The 22826-nt window shown below is 35.6% G+C and overlaps 1 protein-coding gene across 1 annotated transcript in view; it reads left to right on the top strand.

Annotated features, from left to right (window-relative positions):
• The window catches only part of CFAP47 (cilia and flagella associated protein 47), a 261413-nt gene that overhangs the window by 5754 nt on the left and 232833 nt on the right, over positions 1 to 22826 (top strand). The window contains exons 4-21 of the mRNA XM_066314030.1: positions 350 to 488; positions 1644 to 1872; positions 2372 to 2526; positions 3304 to 3437; positions 4018 to 4253; positions 4927 to 5119; positions 7044 to 7257; positions 7634 to 7786; positions 8440 to 8629; positions 8735 to 8831; positions 10558 to 10774; positions 11419 to 11663; positions 12597 to 12727; positions 13833 to 13955; positions 15291 to 15422; positions 16678 to 16755; positions 17303 to 17447; positions 18955 to 19049. Coding sequence (XP_066170127.1) covers positions 350 to 488; positions 1644 to 1872; positions 2372 to 2526; positions 3304 to 3437; positions 4018 to 4253; positions 4927 to 5119; positions 7044 to 7257; positions 7634 to 7786; positions 8440 to 8629; positions 8735 to 8831; positions 10558 to 10774; positions 11419 to 11663; positions 12597 to 12727; positions 13833 to 13955; positions 15291 to 15422; positions 16678 to 16755; positions 17303 to 17447; positions 18955 to 19049 — 2906 coding nt within the window. The remainder of the gene's footprint in view (positions 1 to 349; positions 489 to 1643; positions 1873 to 2371; positions 2527 to 3303; positions 3438 to 4017; positions 4254 to 4926; positions 5120 to 7043; positions 7258 to 7633; positions 7787 to 8439; positions 8630 to 8734; positions 8832 to 10557; positions 10775 to 11418; positions 11664 to 12596; positions 12728 to 13832; positions 13956 to 15290; positions 15423 to 16677; positions 16756 to 17302; positions 17448 to 18954; positions 19050 to 22826) is intronic.

Below are 22826 nucleotides of genomic sequence, written 5' to 3'. Positions count from 1 at the left end.
ATGTTTGCAGATGTTATTTATAGCCACTTCATGCTATAGTCACTTTTGTTTGGAATGTGAGTTTGGAATTTTGTTTGGAATGTGAGTGCCTTTCCTGTTACAATCACGGCTTGCAAAATGGAATTGGACATATGGGTGTAATAATTAAACAAAGGCTGGAAATAATGACATTCTCTTGCTTGGAAATAGCTTATAAAAAGGTTAACTCTATGTTTTCTGTTTTCATAGGGAGATATACTGCTTGTGAACATCTGCATTGTGTCATGCAATTTCAAGTGTGTAATAGAAGCATATAAATTTACAGTTTTATATTGCGTAGCATTCTGTTGATTGCTCTGGGTTTTTTTAGGTGTATTTAGGGTATTATATGATGGGGTAGTCCTGCTTAACATAAAACCTGCCAGAGGAGTGGTAAAGCCAAAATCTGTAAGGAAAATTCGAGTTGATATCTGCACAGATGTACCCGGAGTCATCAAAGAAATGATGAAGTGAGTGTAAACTGAAGAGATACAGCTCTGTAAATTCCATTTTTGGTCTGTTATTAAGTCTAGTCTTAACTATTAATGTTTATCTAAAATTAAAGTTAAGTTCCTAAGTGTCAGTTGCTGTCTTTAATATTTAGTTTTATTTAATTAATTTGATTGTTATATTATCTCCACAGTAAAGTGATATGTAAATTATATACCTGGCAGTGTAAATAAAACTCTTCATAATTTGTAACGATATGGGATGTTTGCACATTTCTCAGAATAAAACTAATCAGGAGATTTTGTAACTTTCACCTTTCTGCTCATCCTGTATTCCTTAATTTTCTTAGCTTCTGTAACTGCATGTTTTCTTTTAGCTCTGTGTGAGGTGTTGCAGAAATGTTCTGGTGTTCTTTGGTCTATCTTATTTTCACTGGAGGGAATGTATTTGCAACACTGGAGTAGATTCCTTTTAAATGCATATCTTATAGAATCCTAGAATTTCAGCATGGTTTGGCTTGGAAGAGACTTTAAAATCCTGTATTTCCAACCCCTCTGTCATGGCAGGGACTTTCCACCAGACCAGGCTGCTCAGAGCCCCATCCAGTCTGTCCCTGAACACTTCCAGTGGTGGGGAATCCATGACCTCTCTGGGCAATGTGGGAACTGGGGAAGGGTGTGGTTGATTTCTTGGGGGTTTTGTTTTGGTGATTTGTGGAATCATCAAGATCAATCTTCCAGGCAGGAACAGCTGCAGTGCTTTTATGCTTCTTCAAATGAACTTCTAGCTCCAGTTCCTAACAAGAAAATTAGGTTTTATATGCTAAAACTGGTATTTAGATACAAAGACTCTGAGGAGTGTCTGTGGACACCTCCTGATTCTTTGCAGATGTCAGTCCTATAATTTCAAACATTTTAAAAAAGTCAGAAAACAAGCCAAACCCAAAACCCCACCTTGTAATGTGTGATTTTTCCTGATTGGTGATGTTCGTGTTAGGGCATTAAGGATGTGCTCACTTGCCCTGCTCTCCCACTTAGTTTATCTGTGTGATTTGTGTACTTGGATTGGGTCATTTTTGTTTTGGCACAGATTCTCATACAAAGCAAACTAACCAAAGTGATAATTTCTAACTCTTCTCTACATTACCTGTTGCTGCTTGTTGCTCTTACTGGCAGAGTGGAGTTGGAAAGTCGTGGCTGCGCTGAAGTATGGGTCAAAGGTGTTGTGGTTGAGCAAGTTCTTAAAGTTCTTGGAGTGTCCTGTGGAAAAGTACTGAAATGCATTAACTTTGGACCTCTTTACTTTGGGACTTCAAAGACAGAAAAAATACATTTATACAATGAAAGCCCTGAGAGTGTGGATTGGGTAGCAATACTGGAAGACAATGCCATTGGGGGAGAGATGGTAAGAAGCTGCTTTGGTTTTTATTTCAGTTGAAAACTTGTTTTAATTTCTGCTTTTGAATTTTTTTATTTTTCAGTATTCATCTTCTAGTATTGTTTACTATATTGTACTATTTCCTGATCAATAGGCTTTCTGAAATGTCTGTTCAACCAGCAAGTTTTTTATTTCAATTTAACCCTAGAATTGAGTTTTTATATTATTATTTACTAGGAGTTATCAGAATGCAATTTAAGTTCTAAGATATTAATAATCTGTGATTTGACTTGTTTTTCTCAGGTAGTGAAATAATTTTGAGACTCATGTTTCAAAAAGAGAATTCAAGACATTGGCATGAAATTGATTTAAAAATTGTTTAATCAGCCATGTGCTGTGTAACTATATGATTGCTATTTCCTGTGATATGTCCTTCCATTTGTTATGCGTGAGCATGTTTGTGTAGGAAAAACACAAAAGGGAAAGCAGAACAGGGTCAACTATTCCATGTTTTGATTTTTTTTAGGGGACAGATCTTCAGGGGAGTACAGATGCTGTTTTACACGACTTAAGCCTAAAAAAGAAAGATGTAGATGTTTCCACCTTGATCTTGTGTGTTCCCAATCAAGGAACTTTGCTGCCTTATGAGAAATCTTTGATTACAGTCTGCTTTAGTCCAGAGTGAGTGAGTGATGCAAATTAAATGCACACGCACAAGTTGATTGGGCTACACTGTTCTGCAAGAGCTGTCTTAGAGAAAATAATTTTGAGTTAATATGCCTGTAAATTATTTCTGAGTAACTTCTTATGTATTTATGTATGTTAAAAGAAATTTCTTGATGTGATTCTGCAAATAAGAAAGCAAAGCCTGAAATATTTCTATGATTGTTGTTTATGTAAATATAAAATACATAAATATAAAATGTGATTATGTATTATAATACCCTAAGGGTGTATTTGGACCAAGAATTGGTTGAGATGGTTTTGTGAGAATAAGAATTGTATTAGACTTTTTTTGCCATATGTTAACCACCAATGGAATGCTGTAATCTCATTAAAAATAAAAACAACCCAAAACAAAAGCAAAAACTACACATAAGGGAACATTTCTTTTTGGATAAGGAAAAAAGCAAATGTGCTCTTGCCATTTTCCCTTGTTTAAACTCATACAGGTAGTTATTATACATGTGATATTAGTTTAGGAAGTTGTTGTAGACTGGAAAAGGTATCAAATTTCCAGTATAATAAGCACACAGATATTGATGAGCTTAAATTTGGTACTATTTGCATTTTCTGAAAGGAAGTATAAAGATCATTTGTTCAAGCTGTTACTGACAACAAAGAAGCCAGACTGGATGTTCAAAAATATGTCTTGATTTTTTGTGGGTTGGGTTTGGAAGGTTTGGGGTTGGTTTTGTTTTTTTCCTCTTTTAATTTGAGACTTTAATTTAATTACAGAAAACTTGAAAGAGAATTTGAAGTGAATGAGGCATCAGTGATTCAAGATTATGTCCTGTTCCTGAGATTTGAAGCTGTTGGGCAGAGAGGTGTCTGTCTTCAGGACCTCAGTGGTGGTGCCCCAGCAGCCACAAGTATGTTAGAAATGTATAGTCACCATGAGAAATGTATATATATGGATGATAAAACTGTATATCTTGATTTTTTTAAGCTTTAAAAAAATTCTTGGTTGTCTTAAGAATTTTATGGTAAATCTGCTCTTTTTTGTTTGTTCGTATCAACACAAATAAATTAACTTGCATCTTGAATGCTTTAGCACTAAAACCTCTTTGAACAGTGAGTAGAAAGGAGGGATTTATTTGTGTTACGAATGAACACCAATAACCTAATTATAAATTATAATAATTAAAATGCAAATATTTGAAGGAAGTAAAACACCCCCAGCCATTTGCAGGACCCTAATACCAGTTTTGTGCATTTTCAAGTGCATGTTTGATTACCCTCAACTTCTTTACTGAGGGAATGCATTATCTAATAGCTTTTAGAAGTAAAGATCTCTGTATTAGGCTTATAGAAACTGCATTATAAAACATACTGGTTTGTAGTATTATTTTTTTATGACTGTACAACTACAGCATGACTGTCCTCTTAGTGAGATGATGGGTGTGAGAGCGGTTTTGTTTGCTTGCTTGTTTTTGTGTTCGTCTGATGCAGGGAGGCATTCTCGTCATGTGGACTTAGCTTTGATGGGTTCTGGATTCCCTGTGATATTAAGTTTCAAGCCAGGAAGAGTGATTAATTTTGAGGACTGTTATTTGGGTGAAAAAACACAAGTTGTGTGCACAATGAAAAATGAATCCAAGTTCCTTCCAGTAACGTTCAGATTCCGCAAAGCTGCTCACTTCAATATTTCTCCTGAAAGAGGAACACTTAAAGTAAAATCTGAAAAGGTAACTCCCTCTTTCTCTTAGGTTATACAAGTGTGAAGATTATTTTACAGTGGTTAGCAGTGGAATTTCTTAAAAGCAGAGGAATTTAATTTTAGTAGCAATGGCTTTTCATATCAGCCAAACATTTTTTTTTTTTAATTTTGTACAGTCTCTTAATGCTCTTTCATTACTCCAGGAAGCAAAAAGTATTATTGTAATTTAGGAAAAAAGATTGGAGTGCTAAGGTCACTTTACAAGGGTTTTCCTTATCCGTGTTTTTTTTTATTTTACTGATTTGAGAAGATTGATTCATACTCAGATATTTTTGAAGGATACTTTTAATTTGTTTCCGTAAATCACAAATATTCAAGTAAGATAAAATTTCTTTTAATGGAAGAAACTTTGCCAAATAATAAATCAAATATGGAAACATTGACAATTTCCCAAACCAGGAAGTCAGGGCACAAGATTTCTCTATGAAGTGAACAAATGAGACTTTGTTGTGTTCTAATGTCACATTTTTATGTTACCTTGTATTGCTAATTTTTATGTGCCTCTTGGCATAGTCTGCAAGCCCAGTTTTGAATACCTGTCACAGAGGTAAATGTGGAGAGAAGTGACTCAGGGACTCAGAATTACACAAAACTTGACTCTTTATTGTCTCACATGTCTCATAGTGAGTTTTCTTTTCCAGGAAGTGATGATTTCATTTTCTCCACGTCAAATAGGAACGTTTGAGATGAAGCAAATTATTGATATCATTGGGACAGGAGTGGAGGAAAATAATGTAGATGCTTTGAAGACAAAATCTTTTCATCAAATACATTTGACCTTACTTGGTGTGTGCAAATCTAAACAAAAAAGCGTTGTATTCGCAATTAATCCTGGTAAGATGCTAAAGACATAAGTGAGAAGTAATAAAATGTTTTAAAAGCACATTTTTAGATTTTAAAGGAGATATTGTACAACTTTTAGTTTGCTTGTAAAAAGTCATATCTCTTTGGAACTGGAGAGAATGCTCAGTTGTATGACATGTCTCATAAGACTGCAAAACAAAGGCTAAAATATGGTACACCCTCCCATAATTGGATCGAAATTTAAACTATTAAAGCATAAATTTTCATCATATGATTATCTGATTTTTTTTTAAGGTTCAGTTTTTGCAAACAGTGCTGCTGCACAGTGCTAAGATCTTTCAGGAGTAAACTGAGTGATATTTAAAGCACAGGAAGAACTAGGAAAAATAACAGGATGTTCTTCATTGATTCAAAGTTCATACTGCCAGATGAATTTGCCAGTTCATGCAGCTTGCTACCAGTCCTGTGTCCACTGACTCTTCCCATCCTGTGAAGCCTGTGCCAGCATAAAGAGTCTTTCAGGATATGCAATAATTAGCCGATAATTTGTTCTTTCTGTTTGAGATGTTTTCCATGAACAACCACTTTGCAGTAGATTTGACTAAGCTGTCACTGGATTATAAACCTGTCATGACAAACATAATTTTTTTCTAATGTCGAATGTGCTGCAGCCTCTGCAACACCAGTGCAATCGTCTGACTTATGCACTGGTACATGTGGTGGCTGTGTGTAGATCAGGAGGGGAACTTGAATTCTCTTTATTTACCCTTTATTTACTCTGCTGCCAGCTTGAGGATGTGCCCTCTAATAAGAAAAAGGAAGGCAGTAGCCATTTTTTCCACTGTGGTGCAGTAAAAAGTGGAAGTTACTGGAAAGTCATGATAAAATGGTGCTCTTTCTACAAGTACAGGGATGGCTGATGAGCCAGTGGTCATTCCTGCTACTTTCAGGAAGGTATTTCCAACCCATGGCTATCAAGACTTGATGAGAAAGTAAAGTTTGGCAATTTCTTTATTTTTGAAATCCAGAGCTCCTTCAGTTTTCCTGCTTCAGAAACCCAATTAAAAGAAGTGGGTTTTTTGGATCAAAGATTAAGTCTAGTACTCGAGTTTTTCAGGTTTTCTACATGCTTTTTTCTACCATTTACTCTGTTAATGTCCCTGTTCTGGTCCCAGTTGAAGGTTTATAAAAACATTATGAGGAAAAACTGTGTTTTGCTTTTAAGCTTCATTGAAGTGTGGAGAAAAAATGAGTTTGGTTTTTCAGATCCTTTTCCAGATGGTTCTCTATCTTCCTGTTATCTTCTCCCAGTGTCTGTGTATTCAGGTGAAGGCAAGGGAGAGACAGGAATGAAGCTTCTTGAAAACTGTGCCTTTCTGGCCAGGAAAAGTTGTAATCACTCGTGTGTCTCAGAAGATGGAAATTTGATTTTTTTGTTGGTGGATTAAAGTAAGGCTAAAGTGGGTAAAAAAAAATACATTTAATCACCAATTTTTTTTTTTTTTCAGGTGAGGGAGGAAAGGGCAGTTAAATTTGACCTTATTTCTGCCATACTTTTCTCTTTAATGTTCATGTATATGTGCTTTTTAAAACTAGAGTGAAAAAGATCTGAGCTGTCTTTTTAGTTTTTCTAGCTTGGGAGGTATTGTCAAAATTCATGCCTCTATTTGCAGTCCTTAAGACAAGCTTTAGGACATTGTGATTTGGTGTCATGACAGGCAGCTCTGAGTGTCTGATGATGTGTCTGTGCAAGACATGGCATCACAGCTGGACGCAGGTTGGCTCTTGGCATGATGTGAATGGCTTCTTCCCTCTTGTTTGAAGAAAACACTCTGGGATGGGTGTCTGACCCTTGTGCTGCTGGGTGGACCATTGTAAATTAGATATATTTTTAAGACTTTGAATTTTTTTTAGAAAATATTAGTTTAAGTTTATGTTTTATTTGAATTTTAAGGTCTAACACCCTTGATTTCCAATGCAACTGGACAGTTTGTAGTTCGTGGCACAGGACAGCTCAGTGATACAGCACCTGTGGCAATCCTTAAATCAACCCAAACACAAATTCATACTCACCGGAGAAACAGGAATTGTAAGGATGACGCACTTATAGCTTTTCCCAACGATCGTGCAGCCAGCCTTAGGCCTAGTGAATGGAATAAAAAGTACAGGTAAAAGTTATGTGAAACTAATATTTAAACCCAGACATTTACATGGATCATATAGTAGATCAAGATTGGTTACTCCTATGACAGCTTGCTGGGGTTTTTTCAGGCAGAAAGTACTTTAAAATTCATTGCATTCCTGAGTTTCTTGCACATAAATTTATTGAGTTTTCTTATGTGAAGCTACAAATGTAGCTATTACACTTGCAATGTTTCATTTTTAGGGTTGCCTTTACAAGGTCAAATATTAACAATCAGCTGTGATAAAAAGAATGTTTGGAATGAAATATATATGTATCAAAATCAATTATGTTCTCACTCTAACAAGACCCAGTATCATTCTACATGTGTAAGGAAACTACAATTCTCTTTAAATATTTAGGACTATTTTCACGAAGACTGAGAGATATAATTACGTAGATCCAGACTTTGCTTATACTGACTTTGAACAACTATTAAGAAAAGCAAATACCAAACGCTATTTAGACTTCATTTCCCATTTGAGACAGCGTCGTTTGGAGAAAGAGGCTGCCAGGTAAGACTTGGTTTAAGGGGTAAATAAATACTTCAGGACCATGCGCAAAATAATGTGAATATATGTGCAGAATTAACTTAATGGCCCTGGTCATATACCTGAATTTGTCCCATGCCAATATGCTTATGATCTTGGGACTTTCATTTATAATGCATTCAAAACTTGTTTGTTTCAAGTATTTTGACACATAGAGATTACTTCTTGGGTGAAATGTAGGGATAGAGGCAGGGCACCTGAAATTAAGCTAATAGTGAATTTAAATTAAGGTGTCAAGTTTTAAGAACACTTGGTTATAGTTAATAGGAAAAAACATAACATTGATTGTTATGGATTCTCTTTATATAATAAATATGTATTTCCAACTAGGATGTCTAGTTCATCTCAAGTGATGGATTCAGTATGTAAGTTAGTATATATTCTGTGGGCTGAAGCAAACAACCCTTTAGTCTGACTGGTCCTCTAGATTAACCTTACAGTAAAAAAAGGAATAAAAGTATTTTTGATGTATTTTCTGTGCTTGAGGGTTTTTTAAATAATGAAAAATTCCTACCTAAAATATTGTTTTGTTTAAAAATATTAAATAATTTAATGTGTAGATCACAGAATGATCAAACTTTTAGATTGCTACGTTCTTTTTTTTTCCTTCCCTGTAGGCAGTTTTATATTTATAACAATCCTGTGAGTGTAGGCATTAAGCCAGGTGAAGGTCTTAAGTCACCACACATCTCAATCTCAGATTTTCCCAAGGAGAAACCAGAGCCCAAAATCCTTCCTTCAGATGAGAATAGCATATTAACCAGTCGAAAACTGGCCGCAATGGTTTCTAAATCTACGAACAAAGGAGTAAGTTAAATGCTTGAGTAGTATGTGAGCATAATGGGCTTGCCATATAAAAAAATCATAAGAATTTTGATCCTGCTCTGAGGAAGTGTCTTGTGCTTATCACAGGTTTGGAGCTGGCTAAGTCCTGAGCCATCTTCTATGCAGGAGAAGGAAGACTGTAGGCTAACTTTGACACACAAACAGCTTCATCAAATATTCATTGGTAAGATTTTTAATTTGGTTGCAAAATGCATATAGTTGCTAGAAAAGCACTTACGTATAGTTAATGTTTATGATTATAGTTGTTCACCCTAAATAGAAAACAATTTAATTTGGTAGGCAGCTTGAGACCTACAGTAGTGTTTCAATAAAGCTTTGTAATTCTCAGCAAATACTGAGATATTATTAGATATATATATGTAAAAGAAGTGTTTCCTTTGAAGACTGTTTATACCACAACCTCTTACAGAGAAATCACCACAGCATGAGAGTTGCTCATCCCCTTAGGCCTTGTTAGGGGATGGTACCTGAACCAGCATTAATATCAGCAAGATTAATGGAAGTGCACAGAATATTTCTGGGAATAAACAGTAAAGATTGATGCCCCCAAAAGCTAAAGCTTCAGGATCCTCCATCAAAATAATTTCAGGGTAATGTTCTGTGATGGGGAGTAACACCTTCTTAAAATTCTTAGTGACTTATTACCAACACTTGTTACTGCTCCAAGTCTAATTTAAGGTCAGCTTTTCTTCACTAAAATTTTTTTGCAGCGCAGAGGGAATTTTCAGTACTTCCCGGCCTTTTTTTTTAAATTTTCAGTCAAGTCAGAACTTGAATAGTGTAATACACCTGGAGAAAGATAGAACAAGATAAGCATAATAATACAAAAAGTTCTCAGAGTTTTTTAAGATGTTTGATTAGTGCCATAAGTACTCAAGTTTATAGACCAGCCTAAAAACTAGTGATAGCAGTAAACTAGGTAATGAAGTAGTTCTGTGACCATCACATGACATGAATTATTAACCCAAATGGTCCCACATCAGGGAGCAAACCAACAGGTTACACGACACAGATGAACACGTGGCCAGGGTGTAATAAGCCATGTCCTAATATATCCGTCTTTGAGGGTCCAGCCTTCTGCAGAGAAGTGGCTAATATTAATTAGTGAGGCTGCATGATCAAGTGTGTCTTGAAAAATCAAAAAGGTTTTAATAAAGAAAGAAAACAATACAAACAAAAAACAAAACAAAAACCAAGCCAAGCACAGTACAGAGACAGGTCTCCTCCTACTTGCTGCAACACCTGAAAAGCATGGAGTTTCATTGTTCTCTCTCTTTAGTCCTTAACAGCCTAGATGGGCTTTTTGACCCTTGGCCCAATGGGGTGAACAACAGACTTTGAGTTACATTCTCAGAGTCCAATCCACACTTCTGTCCTGGCTCTGAGCCAATTACAGTGAGAAACCCAGAGAACTTTTCAGCTAATTTCCTGAAATGTCTAAAGGTAAACTGGAAGTCTTTTCCTATTTGGAAGCACCTGCTGGAGGTGTAGGGAATGCATCACCACAGTTGCATACATAAATTTTCAGTGAATTGGTGCTAATTGGTCCCTTTAAATAGCTTCTTAACAAAAAGGAGCATTGTAATTAATAGTCCTGTTAGTAATGAGCACATTGATTTTACCTATTTTAGCAGTTGACTAAAACAAGCACAATTAAAAAAAAAATGTTGGTGGCTTTTGACTTGTACTGCTGAAAACACCCACAGAACATGGAGGATATTTACTTCCACATTTTAGCAATAATTTGTTCCACTACAGGACTTTTGTAGCTGACTTGAATTTGTAATTTGATGAGCTAAAATGTTTGAGCATAGTATTTTGGTAGTTATGTTTCCTTCCATTAGCTTTAGCCTTTTAATCCTGAGGATCTTATTTCTTATATAATTCAGGTCCTTCTACTATAGATTTTGGTGATGTTTGTGTGTATTCTACAACAACCAAAGAACTGCACATCATCAATAACTTGACAGTTCATATTTGGATTCAAATTGAGATTGAAGTTGCAGAATTGCAGGAGACATCTCCATTGTCTCAGGTGGTGCCTCCTCTTACGAAAACTCATATTCCAGTTGTGTTTGAGACAACCACTGTTGGAATGTTTAAAAGGTAAGGTTTTTTACAATTGTCTTGATTTACACATTTTCTTGGCAGTAGTAAAATTTTTTATTTAAAAAAATCACCTGGCTGATTTTAAAGTGTAATCATGATAAATGGTGACTGCAATAACAATGCTGTTTTATGTTGCAAAATTTTCTTAGTACAGTACTGTTTCCTGGGTTTTTTAAAACCACAAACAAAAATCTGTCCTGTGAAAAGCCTTATATAGCTAAAAGTGCATGAGGGAAACAACTTTGCTATTACAGTGTATTTGCTAGGAGAAATTTTTATGGGAAATACTGTTCTCTTTCCAGCCTAGCAATTGCATCACTTGCATCTGTGCTCAGGTCTTTTCATGCAGCTCATGGGAAAATGTATAAGCAAACTGTTTTCTAGCCTTCTGGTTTGAACTCTGTTTTCTAATGTTAAAATAACTGTGTGAGGCTGATCATCCTTTAGGATGGTCTTCACTTCTGACATGATTTAAGTAGTGTGCAAAACAATTGTGAACTTTTTTCCTGTCGGTCTGAACTGTGTGTCCACATTCAGTTGTTAAGTATTTTCTTGCTAGTGGTTATATTTAATGTAAATTTTACTCTGTAACATGATAAATGCATAAAAATATTGAAAGATACATATTCTTTATGTTACAGCTCTTTCAGTTATAAAATAAACAAGCAACACATTGGACATGTGCTGGTAATTGCACATGCAATGCCTATAGAACTTCAGCTGTCTACAAAGGAACTGATTTTGAGTCCTGTTCCTGGCTGCCTAGCAGGGACAGAGTTTAGAAGAACTGTCAGGGTATGCAATCCCAGAAACCATCCTGTTGGCTTTACTTGGAGGCCTGTAACTGGAGATAGAAAATCTGCATTTACTATAAATCCAACTAGAGGTATGCTATGCCAATACAGTGTGTGTATGTATCTTATATGCCAACAGTATTAAATAAGACAAACATTTAGCTGATGCTATGCACTATATTTTTAGATTTCTGTCAATATCAGTGTGTCCCAAAAGCAGTATCAGGTCACAGCTTAGCACCACAGCAGCATTCTCTGTGTAAGCCCTGCCCTGAATGCAAGCTCAGTCCAGCTCCCTGCTTCCATGCCCAGCCAGCAGTGCTTGTGTAAACATTTTTCTCAGCACACATTGCTGACATTTCAAGAGTGGGGCAGCCACATCATACAGCTCATCAGGATAGGAAATTTTCCAAAAGCACTGAGTAAAGCTGCTAAAAAGTTGGTGAAAGTTGAGTAACATAAATGGAATTCAGTCTGGGATTAGTCTGCATTTGCATCATAGATCAGTATTTGTTAGATGCGTGTATAGCTTTTACCTTCTTCTCTTTGAAAAATAATATTCTGCAGGGGTATGTCAGAGCTCCGTTATTAAAGAGCAAACTACTAACTCTGTTGGATTTGGTGTGCTCTGATTCTTGAGAAAAGTTATTTCTGCTAATACAAATTCAGACTCAGTTGCAAGCAAAAAGTATATATGATCTTTCCCCAAGTTGCTATTCTGCAAGAAAGATAGTCTGTTCTTTTTTATTTCAGTGTTGACTATTAGAGTAATTCATGGCTAAAAGTACCAGTAAACTTTGAGTGTGTTTTTGTTGGGTACTGATAAGTAGATTATGCAATGTTCATGAGAATCCAAGACTTAATTTTACTTAATTCATCAGACTGTTCAACACCTGAGAAATGTAGGCTGACATTAAATAATAGGTCATCGCACTTCCGTGTGCCTGTTATTTCTCATTATACAATGTAATTTGACAGTTGTACATGTGTATGCTATAACATCTAAATTATGTGCATATATTTAGGGTTTGTGGAGCCTTACAGTGATGTGGAGTGTGAAGTTGTTTGGCGTCCAGGGTTCAACACTCCAGAAACAGGACAATTCCTCTTGTGTGTGCGCAAAGGAAATTCAATTAACTTGAAGTGTTTAGCAAAGGTAACAATTCACGTGACAGCTTTAGAGAAAAAAGATGCATGGATTTCTTTATACAAGTAATACCTTAAATATATTTCTATTGTCATCCATTTTTTTATTAAAGTATTTTAATTTCATAGAGCTTTTACCTAACATGTTTAACCAAAGAATATGCTCCAAAGACATGATGGAGAAGGAAGACAAAGACAATTTACCTTTTTCTTGCTTTTGATGATAGTCTTCCTTTGGCATCACAGCTTATTGGTCCTTATATGTTATGGGCTAGTTATTGTGCTTGGCTTGCCTAGTTTGACTAAACTAATGTTGAGAGGTGACACAACAGTTTTTTAGATATATGTTATTTATTAAAGGAATAAAAACCTAGATGTGTGTGAGAAGATATGTTTCAGAGTTTCAAGGTAACAACAGACTCTAATTTTGTGTTGTTATTTGAACATGGTATTTGAGAAGCAATGTTCTGGGTAGTCTTCTAAACAGTGACATCCAGCTTTTGTTAGTTATTTGTTGTCTTGCGTTGCATACTAGGGAGTACAAAGCAGAAAGACTTTTCCTTTTTTTATTCCACTCTGTTCTATTGGCAACATGTTCTAGAATTTATATTGAGAGTCAAGAAAACTTTTCCCTTTATTTTGATGATCCTGTTTTTGTTCTTATTTTTTTTCCTCAGTAGGTCTTTTTCTTTTCCTCTTTTTTTGTGGTGTTGGAAGTTTGCCATATGTAAACCAGGATGTGTGTAAATTAGAATATTTACATTTCTACTGCTGTTAATATCTCTGAAATAGCTTATCCTGATCACACATTTGGAGTTAATGGAGTTTGGGCTGTTAAATTAAATTTAATTAAAATATTTTTATTGGTCTTGAAATTAGTCCAGAAATATCTGTAGGGCTCAGTCTGTTCAATTTGAATCTAGATAAATTCATTACATTAAGTAAATCTTGTCTCACACTTAAGCTGTGTTTTCTATTTAAATACTTCCAATTTATGTATTTGCACAACTATATTAGCTCATTATGTAATAAAAATTAGGCTGAATTATTTATTTGTGCTTAGGAATATGTTATATGGTTTGCTTGTTTTCTCTCTTTTTTTTTTTTTTTAATAGTTTGGTACTACTAGAGTTCAATTTGTGGCTCAAAGTATATCCTTCACTCATAGTCCGATTGGTTTCACTACTTGTAAGACAGCCAGTATTGTAAACACAGGATACAACCATGCGTACTTCCAAGTAAGAGAAAATTATTTCTAGCACACTTAATTCTTTAGGTTGGGGAGCAGAAGGGAGTGAATTTCACCAGATCATGTTATGGTTTTGTGTTTGCAGATATTTAATATGCACCCATTTAGGTTTTTGTGACTTTTCTGGAGAAACAAGAGGAATTCTATCCCTCTGTCAAATTTATAGTGATGAGTAGGTGGTACAAATAAAAGCAAAGTGGTGATGGTCTAAATGATTCTGGCAGTTTCCTGAGGGCCAGGGGTGAGGATAGAACCCCATACTGGTGTACCCCATGGAAAAGCATTTATTGGATGTTTGCCTGCATTGAGAGCAAACTTGCTGTGCATGCAGGGACCCAGAGCAGTCACAGCACATGGGATGACTTTGCTAAACCAACATCCAGGGGCAGGAGGGGCTGTGCAATGAATTGAGGAAGGGATGAGATGGATCCCAGAGTGGGTAAAGATGTAATACAGAAATCAGAAACCTAACATCATTTGTTCTGCAGATCACAGGATAATTGCTGTATATAGTGAAGGAAAATATTTTTCGTTAAAATCCACAGTGTTTTTGTTACTGCATTATTACAGTACTGAGAAGCATGTTTAATTTATTTTGATTTGTAGCAGATTTCTCTTTTATCAGCTGAGCACTGAATAGCAAGTAGTACCATAGTCTTGGAGTCTGGGTCTGAAAGAATAAAATCAGCATAGCCTGTAATACAAACAAACATACCCCGCCTTTTTAGCCTCCAGAAGTACTCTTAAGCCAAAACATAGCTGGTTGGTCTTGGTCACTATCATTTGTGTAGCTATACTTTACAAAGCTGTCTGTTAGGAGTGCATTAGAAGAGAACAAATTCCTTTTGGTCTTTTCTAACTGTGGCTAAATGGAGTTTTTACTTCTAATATTCTTACTGAGCTATACACAATTGGGGTTCTGTGTCCCATCTTACTGTGAATGTCAAAAGCGAAGTGATGAATTTTTTGTCACTGAAAAAAAAGTTTTGTAGAGTATTTTGAAGACTTGCTAGATAACAAGTCTTAATTTTGATAACTTAATGAAAACAACCCAAAACTCAGAACTCCAAGTTTCCAATTGATGGCAAAAATTATTTCCTAGTAGCAACTGACTGTTATGCTTAGAAATCTGTTACTTTATTTCATTTACTTGCATTTTTCCCCAAACTTCTAAGTCTAAGTTAGCCTTATGTGCTTTGAAGGTTCTCCTTGTAAGAATATAAAATCTTTATGATAGATATATTGGTATAAATAAAACAACAACAACCAAAACAAATCAATGCAAACACCATTTTCAGTATGTTTCTTGTTTGTGTTTGTGAAGGTTCACGACTCAAACCCACTGCCTGGAATGAAAATCACCCCCTGTGAAGGAGTGATACCCGTGGGAGGTGTTGCTGATCTCAAAATCTCTTTCACTCCAAAGACACACATGAGTTTTGATAAAAAAGTGGAGGTATTTCAAAACTGGAAGAACTTTGTCTTTTGAGTGTTATCCTGGGTACTTATGTGTGTATGTTCATGTATCTTTTGGATTTTGTTTCCAGTGTTCTAATGCTTTTTAAGAATAAGGTTTTCTTGCAGCAGATCATTACTGCTGTAACCTATTCTGTATTTTTCTTTTGTCTCAGTCTTGCTCAGAAGTATCAAAGCAGTCTCTCAGTTTGAGCTGATTCATATTATATCACTGACAAGCTGTTGGAAGTAATGTGTGATTGTTCTTTACGAGATGATGTAGACATACCTGCAGTTTTTGTAATCTCTAGAGAGACAGGATTGGAATACTCTAATGTTTTTAATTTCTTGACTTTTTTTTTCTGGTTTTCTCAGAGATGGCTCTATTGATAGTAGGTGTGCAATAAACGTGTAACATATTTTGTTTTCTGCATGCCTTCTTCCTGAGATAAGTGAGATTGGGAAAAAAGATGCTGTCAAGGGCCTGAACTTTGCCACCCTTTCTGAGTGATCTTGGATTTCCCATCTTCTGGGGCTGCATATATTAAGCTTGTTAAACCTAGTATTCATTTATTTTTTCCATTTTTGCAACAGATTTAATATTCCCCAGAACAACAGTGTCTATCTTGCACCAGCACCTCTGTCAAGCAATGTGTGTTGTGATCCACATGCCAATCCTCACAGCTGCTGAACACAGATTTTCCCTTTGGAAAAAACTGCTCCTTCTAATAACACAACCTCTTGCAATATTATTTTTGTCTGCAGAATTGGGAAAGACTCGTCCCTAGTCTTTCTTACAACTTTGAGTTGTGGTTTTTTTTGGTTTTTTGTGTTTTTTTTTTTTCTTTTTTTTCCCTGCATTTTTATGTTTGTTTTTATTTTTATTCTGCATTTTTAAGTAACAGCTATATCTATCTAGCTATATCTATCCCAGTTGTGGTGTGCCACAAAGGCATGATTTGAAGTCACATGTCACTGGAATCTGCATACATATGTTCTAGAAAATAAAGGCATTTACTTTATCTCTGTATATTTCTGCAGCAGAAATGCATTATATTACAAGAGCAGAGTTATATTCATATTTTCAGTGCAATTTTTACTGATTCTCTCCACTCTGTATCTGTGGGATAGAGTTGGGTTGGGTTTTTTTTTATCATTAAGCTTTTTTGATGTAATTATGTAATTATGACAGATGTGGTGAGATAATTATGTTAAAATGACCTTGACCACAGTCCCAGTGTTGTCCCTTCACTTAGGTGGCAGTGAGGAATGCAGCAGAGCTCCGGCTTAGGATTAGTGGATTTTCAGAGGTCACTGAAATAGACATCGATGTGGTAAGTGTGAAGAAACTGTAGCAGTTGATAAGATTGACATCTAGATGAAGCAAAGTATTTAACCAAAGTGGCTCCTCTCTACTTTGTATTTTTCATTTCTTCCTAAACTAAGTTCCCAAGAAAATTGTCAAAGAGATGAACCTAAGGAGGAGATATTAAAGCCCAAATATAACTATAACAGTAGCACTAAATGATAGCCGACAGCTTTAGTTTTTGAACTTGACAATCTGGAATGAGTATGTTTAAAGGCAGAGGATTTCTTAAGATAGTTATAGCAAAAAATGCAATAAATGGAAAATTAAGTCTCTGATCCGTTTACTAAACGATGGAAACTTTTCCAATGGTGCAACAGGACTTGATATTAAATTTTAAACTCTTCTATTTTGTGTCGTGGAAAGATTTTAAAGGTAAGGGTTATGTGAGATTATTGATTAACCAATACTCTTAGTGTGTTATAAATAAGTCTTGTAATTTTTTTCATATTATGTTCTATTATAAACTTGACTTCACTGTGCTTTGACCCATTTTTTTTTCTTTAAACTTACAGGGACTATTTGAATATGGTGGTATTTATTTTGGTGCTACAAAATCCATTCCATTTTTGCTGCAAAACAAAGGACACTCATGTACCAGAGTGGAGTTTGATTTTTCCAAGTATAGGGATTTTAAATTGAGTGCTAAAGACAGTTCAGGTATTTGCTTTTGCTATATCAGAATTTTATTAAATAGAGAATGAATAATGCTGAGAGAAAATCTGTCAGACCACTTCTGGTAGCCAAGTTTTCTAATATAAGAAAACCTAAAGCAATTATTCTAAAAGTTGCTTAATATAAATTAAGAGGAGACATTTTTGTTTGTCTATAAGATGAAATTTGACAAAAATAAGTATTTGCTAAATTTCAGGTTGCCTGTAGATTTTTTTTCTCTGATTTTTCCCCCCATAGTTGCTAAGGTATAATAAAGATTGGAATACCCTCTCATCAGTTAAAATAAAATATTAAAAAAAAAAACCCAAACAAATAAAGCCAAACAGTTATATTAATTTTCTATTCATGGACTCATACTCACTTCTTGACTTCTTTTATTATTTAATCCCCAGTGTAAGAGTTCAGACTTTTAATTTTTCCTGAAGGGACAGAGTGTCTGCAGGTTAGTGACATTGCCTCTGTTCTGCATGAATGCCCAGCTCAGGAAGTTATTGGGGCAACAGCAGAATTGAATTCTTTTTTGCTTTGTAGAACTAGTTCAGATTCTTATCCTGCACATCGTTGCTCATGGCTTTCCTACTTCAGTCATGGCATCTCCTTGGATATTCCACCATCATTATTCACAAGAGAATTTTGCAGGGATGAGAGGCCTTATAAGGAAAGCTGCAGACTCAGGGAAATCAAGACTCTTTCTTCTGCAAGACAATATTGTTGAAGTTAGTTGTGTCTTTATGTTGAATTATATGTGGATGGAGCAAAAAAAAAATGATCTCTCAAAATTAGAGGGGTTTTCTTACCATGTGGTGTACTTAAAAGAGAAGGGAAGGGCTCCTAGTCAGTCATCTTTACTTGGAGAAGAGCTGTCAGGCTCTTTACAACAAGCAGCCAGCTTGGGATCAGACTCATTGCACAGGATCTCTGGATCCGGGTTTGTGCTTGAAACCAGTCATGTGACAGCCAGTCAGGTTCAGTACTCAAATGGTGAATACTGGATGAATACTCCTGGTGTTCCATGATGGATACTTTTACAAATTACCTTTGCTGGAAACCTGTGCTCCTGCCAGTGCCTTAAAACTGAACATGGAAGTCTGAGAAATGAAGCAAGCCTTATGGGAAATTTAGATTATGCCTTAAACAAATTAAAAAAAAAAACCAAAAAAACCACTCAACCGGTTTCAGACAACTATTTTTATCTCTGTGACATTAGTTTATAATCTCACTATTTTAGCCTAACACTTACATTCAAAGGTAAAGGATGATGTTGGGTTTGTTTGGGTTTTTTTTTTGAAATATTGTGTTTTCCCAAATGAATAACTTCCATGAAAATCTGGTGATTAATACTGCCCAAAATCACCTTCAGAATCCTTATGAGAGATACTATAATCCCTTGTAACTTTGTGAGAAATATTTAGATACTTGATACTGCAGCTATTATAAAGTTGATATTTCATGCAATAACATCTGTAATCTGATGATGAATTTTGTTTGGCAGTGATTGACTGTTCCCGTTCAAAGCCTTATTTGTATTCAGTTGACTTAAAGGAAGGGTCATCTTTGCAATGCTTCTTGGTCTTGACACCAAAAACGGTAGGTTCATGGTACAGTGGTGATGAAGTTCATTAAAATTCTGCTCTGTGATATTTCTGTGGTTGGGGAGAATAGAGACTTCAGATGAACATTTTTAGGGTGTGCAATAGTTTTATAATTAGTAATGCAATTCTTAAGAAAACAAGTTCTGAAATAACCTCTTTAATGACTTGAAGTATTTGTATACACAAAGAAAACACGCTTTCTCAATGGATTAAAAATGGTGTAAACTAATACTGAAATATGATACCACACACTCATGAAATCATTCAACAAACCAGCAGCCACCTTCTTTTTGCAGCTGTTCTTGCCTCAACCCCCAGGTGACCAAGAAATTGCAAACGTGGATGAGTTTTATGTGTCATAAAGATTGGCCAAGTTGCTTTCTCGTTGAGCTATTTGAGTGGAGAAAAATTGAAGAGATGAGACTTTAAGTTACTTTTACATCCGAAAATTAGCATTTTATTGGTAGTAACTGTCAATAGAGAATGCTCAAGTGAATTTAAAATCCAACTCCATTCAAAAATGCTTTGGAAATTGAAGGTTTGGGGTTTCCACATATTTGGAGAAAGAATGAACTGCAAGAAAACTGAGTGTATGAAATAATAAACCAGCTTCAGAAGAAGCAGCTGGGAATCACTTCTACAGCATATAAACCCATCACATTATCTGCACTTTTACCTTAAAAATGAATAATAGAGATTATGCATTTTCAAAGGGTCAGGAGTATTCTTTTTACACCACCTCCCAACTTGCCTTCCCAGCAGTATAAAATGGAATTCTTTTGTTCAAACCATCATTCAAATAATATTTGTGTATTACAGGCTGTGTCTGATAATGTTGTGATTTTCTTCTGTGTACACGTGGAAGCTGTTTGAGTCAGTTTATAGCACATACACTACTCTGGAAGTATTTTTCCTGATAGAATATGAGTCAATAGATGTATAGAATTCCTTTTGTAGTATGGCAGGCCTTGACTTAAGGGAAAAGGAATAGTTTTATGTTTTTCAGTATCTTGACACTTCTAATGCAACACTCATAAGCAAGGTAGTCAGAATTAGACTGGATACAATGTAAGGAAAGTATGTAATTGGTTTCCCATGTTTAGAGAAAGAAGTGGGACAATTCCATTTGGAAAGGAGGTCCAAAAGAAAACAATGAAGAGAAGAACTCTGTTTCCCATTGTGACATTTGACCTCTATTCCTGTTTCCTTGTCAAGTTGCAGGATAGAATAAAAGTAGTAATGTTGCTATTGACACTGCTGTAAATTGAAGTGACTAACAAAATTAATATTTCTGAAGAATGCTGAAATAGTAGCTTGCTCTCTATATTTAATTTAGCTTGTCACTTGAACATGATGTTCAGGATTGCTCTTCATTATTATTGAGCATGTCCAACTGTCATTTGATACTGGTGTACATTGGCTTAAGTGAAGGTTATGCTTTAATTGTGCTATAAATTTGAAAAAGCAGTTTTTACATTTGATGGGATCAGTTTTGTGACTGTTCTTGGGTAAAAAAAAAAAAACCCACATCAATCAACCCCTAAAAAACAGAACAAACAAAGAAAGGCTGTAGAATATTGCACCTGTTGATTACATTTTATTTTTTTTTTCATAACTCTGGGTGTAAGTACTTTTCAAGTCCTAAGAACAATTTTTGGCAAACAGAAATAACTTTCTTCAGAAATAAGGAAATAAAAACTTCAAAAAATAAATTTTCTTGGGGCTCCTCATAGCCAACTAATAATTGTTACTTTAATTAAATGTTTTTAGTTCAGTTCCTCTTCTCTCTGTGTGCTCAGAGTCCTTCTGTCTCCCTTTGCCCTTGGTGCTGGGTAAGCTGGGTGCAGCCAGTGCTGCCCTTATGCTTCCAGTGTGTTCCTGCCTGTCAGGAGCAGCTCACTGCTGGGCAAGGCAAGCCCAAGGACTCTCACAGCTTCCATCCCACTGGTGCTCCCAGGTGAGCACCTCTTAGCTGGCAGCACTGTCACAGCTGGCCCCAGGAGCACTGACTAATGTTAAATGAAGTTACCCAGCGTGGCATGACTGCAGGCAGCATCTGGAAGCATATGCAGCCCCCAGGATGCTGTAGCTTTTCTTTCATTTAACTCTTGCAATGTAGAATACTAATTAAAAACATAGTTTGTTTAGAAAGTGGTTGAGGTATCAGCATCTCCTACTGTGATCAGAAACTCTCAGTAGTTACTGATTCTTAAAACATTTTCCTTTGGATCTGAGCTCTTTATTATTCTACCTTATCTATAGTCCTCATTTTCTCACCAGATTTCTTTCCTGATTTTCCAGTTTTGAAAAAAACCCCAAATCTCTTATCTCTCTGTGTTGAGCTTCCTCTATTCAGGTTTCACAGTTGCAAGTGCTATTTCCTCCCTCTCTGTGCTTGAACAGCTGTTTCTCTGATCTCATCTTTGGTTTTTTTACAACTGCTCTTCCCCAGCTTACCTCCCAGCTGTTACAAACCTTCTGTATCCCATCAGATCACATTCTTCTCTGTCTGCCTTCTGATTTTACTAGAACTTCCTGCTGTTGTATTCATTACTGACAACACTACCCTATAAACCAACATACCGCCACTATACTGATGTTTTCTTTAACAAAGTGGATACTAGAGCTAAGTAAAAGTAAAAATAATTCAGCAGCACTGCTAAAAACATAAAAAAAGCATGAAATTATTTTCATGTACTTAAAAAATTTATTAAAGCTACTTGAATTATTAATGTAAGGTTCCAAGTAATTTAGTCTTGAATGCTGTCTTGAATTCTGCTAAAAATCCTGCAGATCAACAGATTTAGTGCACATATAAGAACTTTCAAGAGCTGCTACAATTCTCACTAACCTATAATATGTATTAATGCATGGGATACCAAAAGACGTTCTTAGAGATGAAGTGTCTTTGCATGCTTAAAAAATAAACCTTAAAAAATGTTGAGCCAGTTCCTTTAGTATTCTGAGTTAGATAATGGAGCCCATGCATTATAGATAAGGCTGGGATGTTGCTCAGACACTGTGGCTGTGCCTTGCTGTTACTCCAGTGTCTTTGAAGGTTTTAGAGGTGGCAGGGCTCTGCACCTCGCTGCAGAGGGTTTAACCTTAGTGTCTGGTGTCTGTGAAAGTCAAAGCTGTCAGTGAAAGCAGTGTTGATATAATCTATATCTTTATAATCTATATCTGTATCATCTATATCTATCTTATCTCTATTTCTCCAGGCAGGATGATCCCCTGCTCACAGGGGTCCTGCAGGGTGTGCTGGGGAAGGCATGCCAAGCAAAGTGCAGGAATGTAGTGCTTCAAAATCATTTTTTTATTTTTTTTTAAACTCTGCTGGAAAATAACAAATTCTAGCATCTTGGAAAAAGGACAAATTATACAGCTGTGTAATAATGAAGCCTTTGAGTGCCTTTGATTGAGATAAATAGAACAAGTCATAGCTGTCAGAGCTTATTGCTTAAGCTTGTTGTAGGGAAGTGACAGGTGTTTTGGTGGGTTTTTTTGTCCTTTTAAATCACCTTTTTTTTAAATGAAAGAATAGATTTGTTGTGTAAGAAGTGAATTCTGTTGAAAATCTGCAGCTGTGGAATTACAGGCCATTGTTGTTGCATCATCTCTGACCATATACAAAGGAAAGATTTAATTTTATTGCAGTGCTTTGAATGATGGCTTTGAACAGCAGTTACATTATTCATTGTGGAAGCTGCTTATCTGTGATGTAAACCTGGGGGAATGAAAGATTTCAGTATATCTTAAGGAAAAGCTCATG

This window comes from Sylvia atricapilla, chromosome 2 (assembly GCF_009819655.1).
Source record: "Sylvia atricapilla isolate bSylAtr1 chromosome 2, bSylAtr1.pri, whole genome shotgun sequence".
Taxonomy (NCBI): domain Eukaryota; kingdom Metazoa; phylum Chordata; class Aves; order Passeriformes; family Sylviidae; genus Sylvia; species Sylvia atricapilla.
This window is presented reverse-complemented; position numbering and strand designations above follow the sequence as displayed.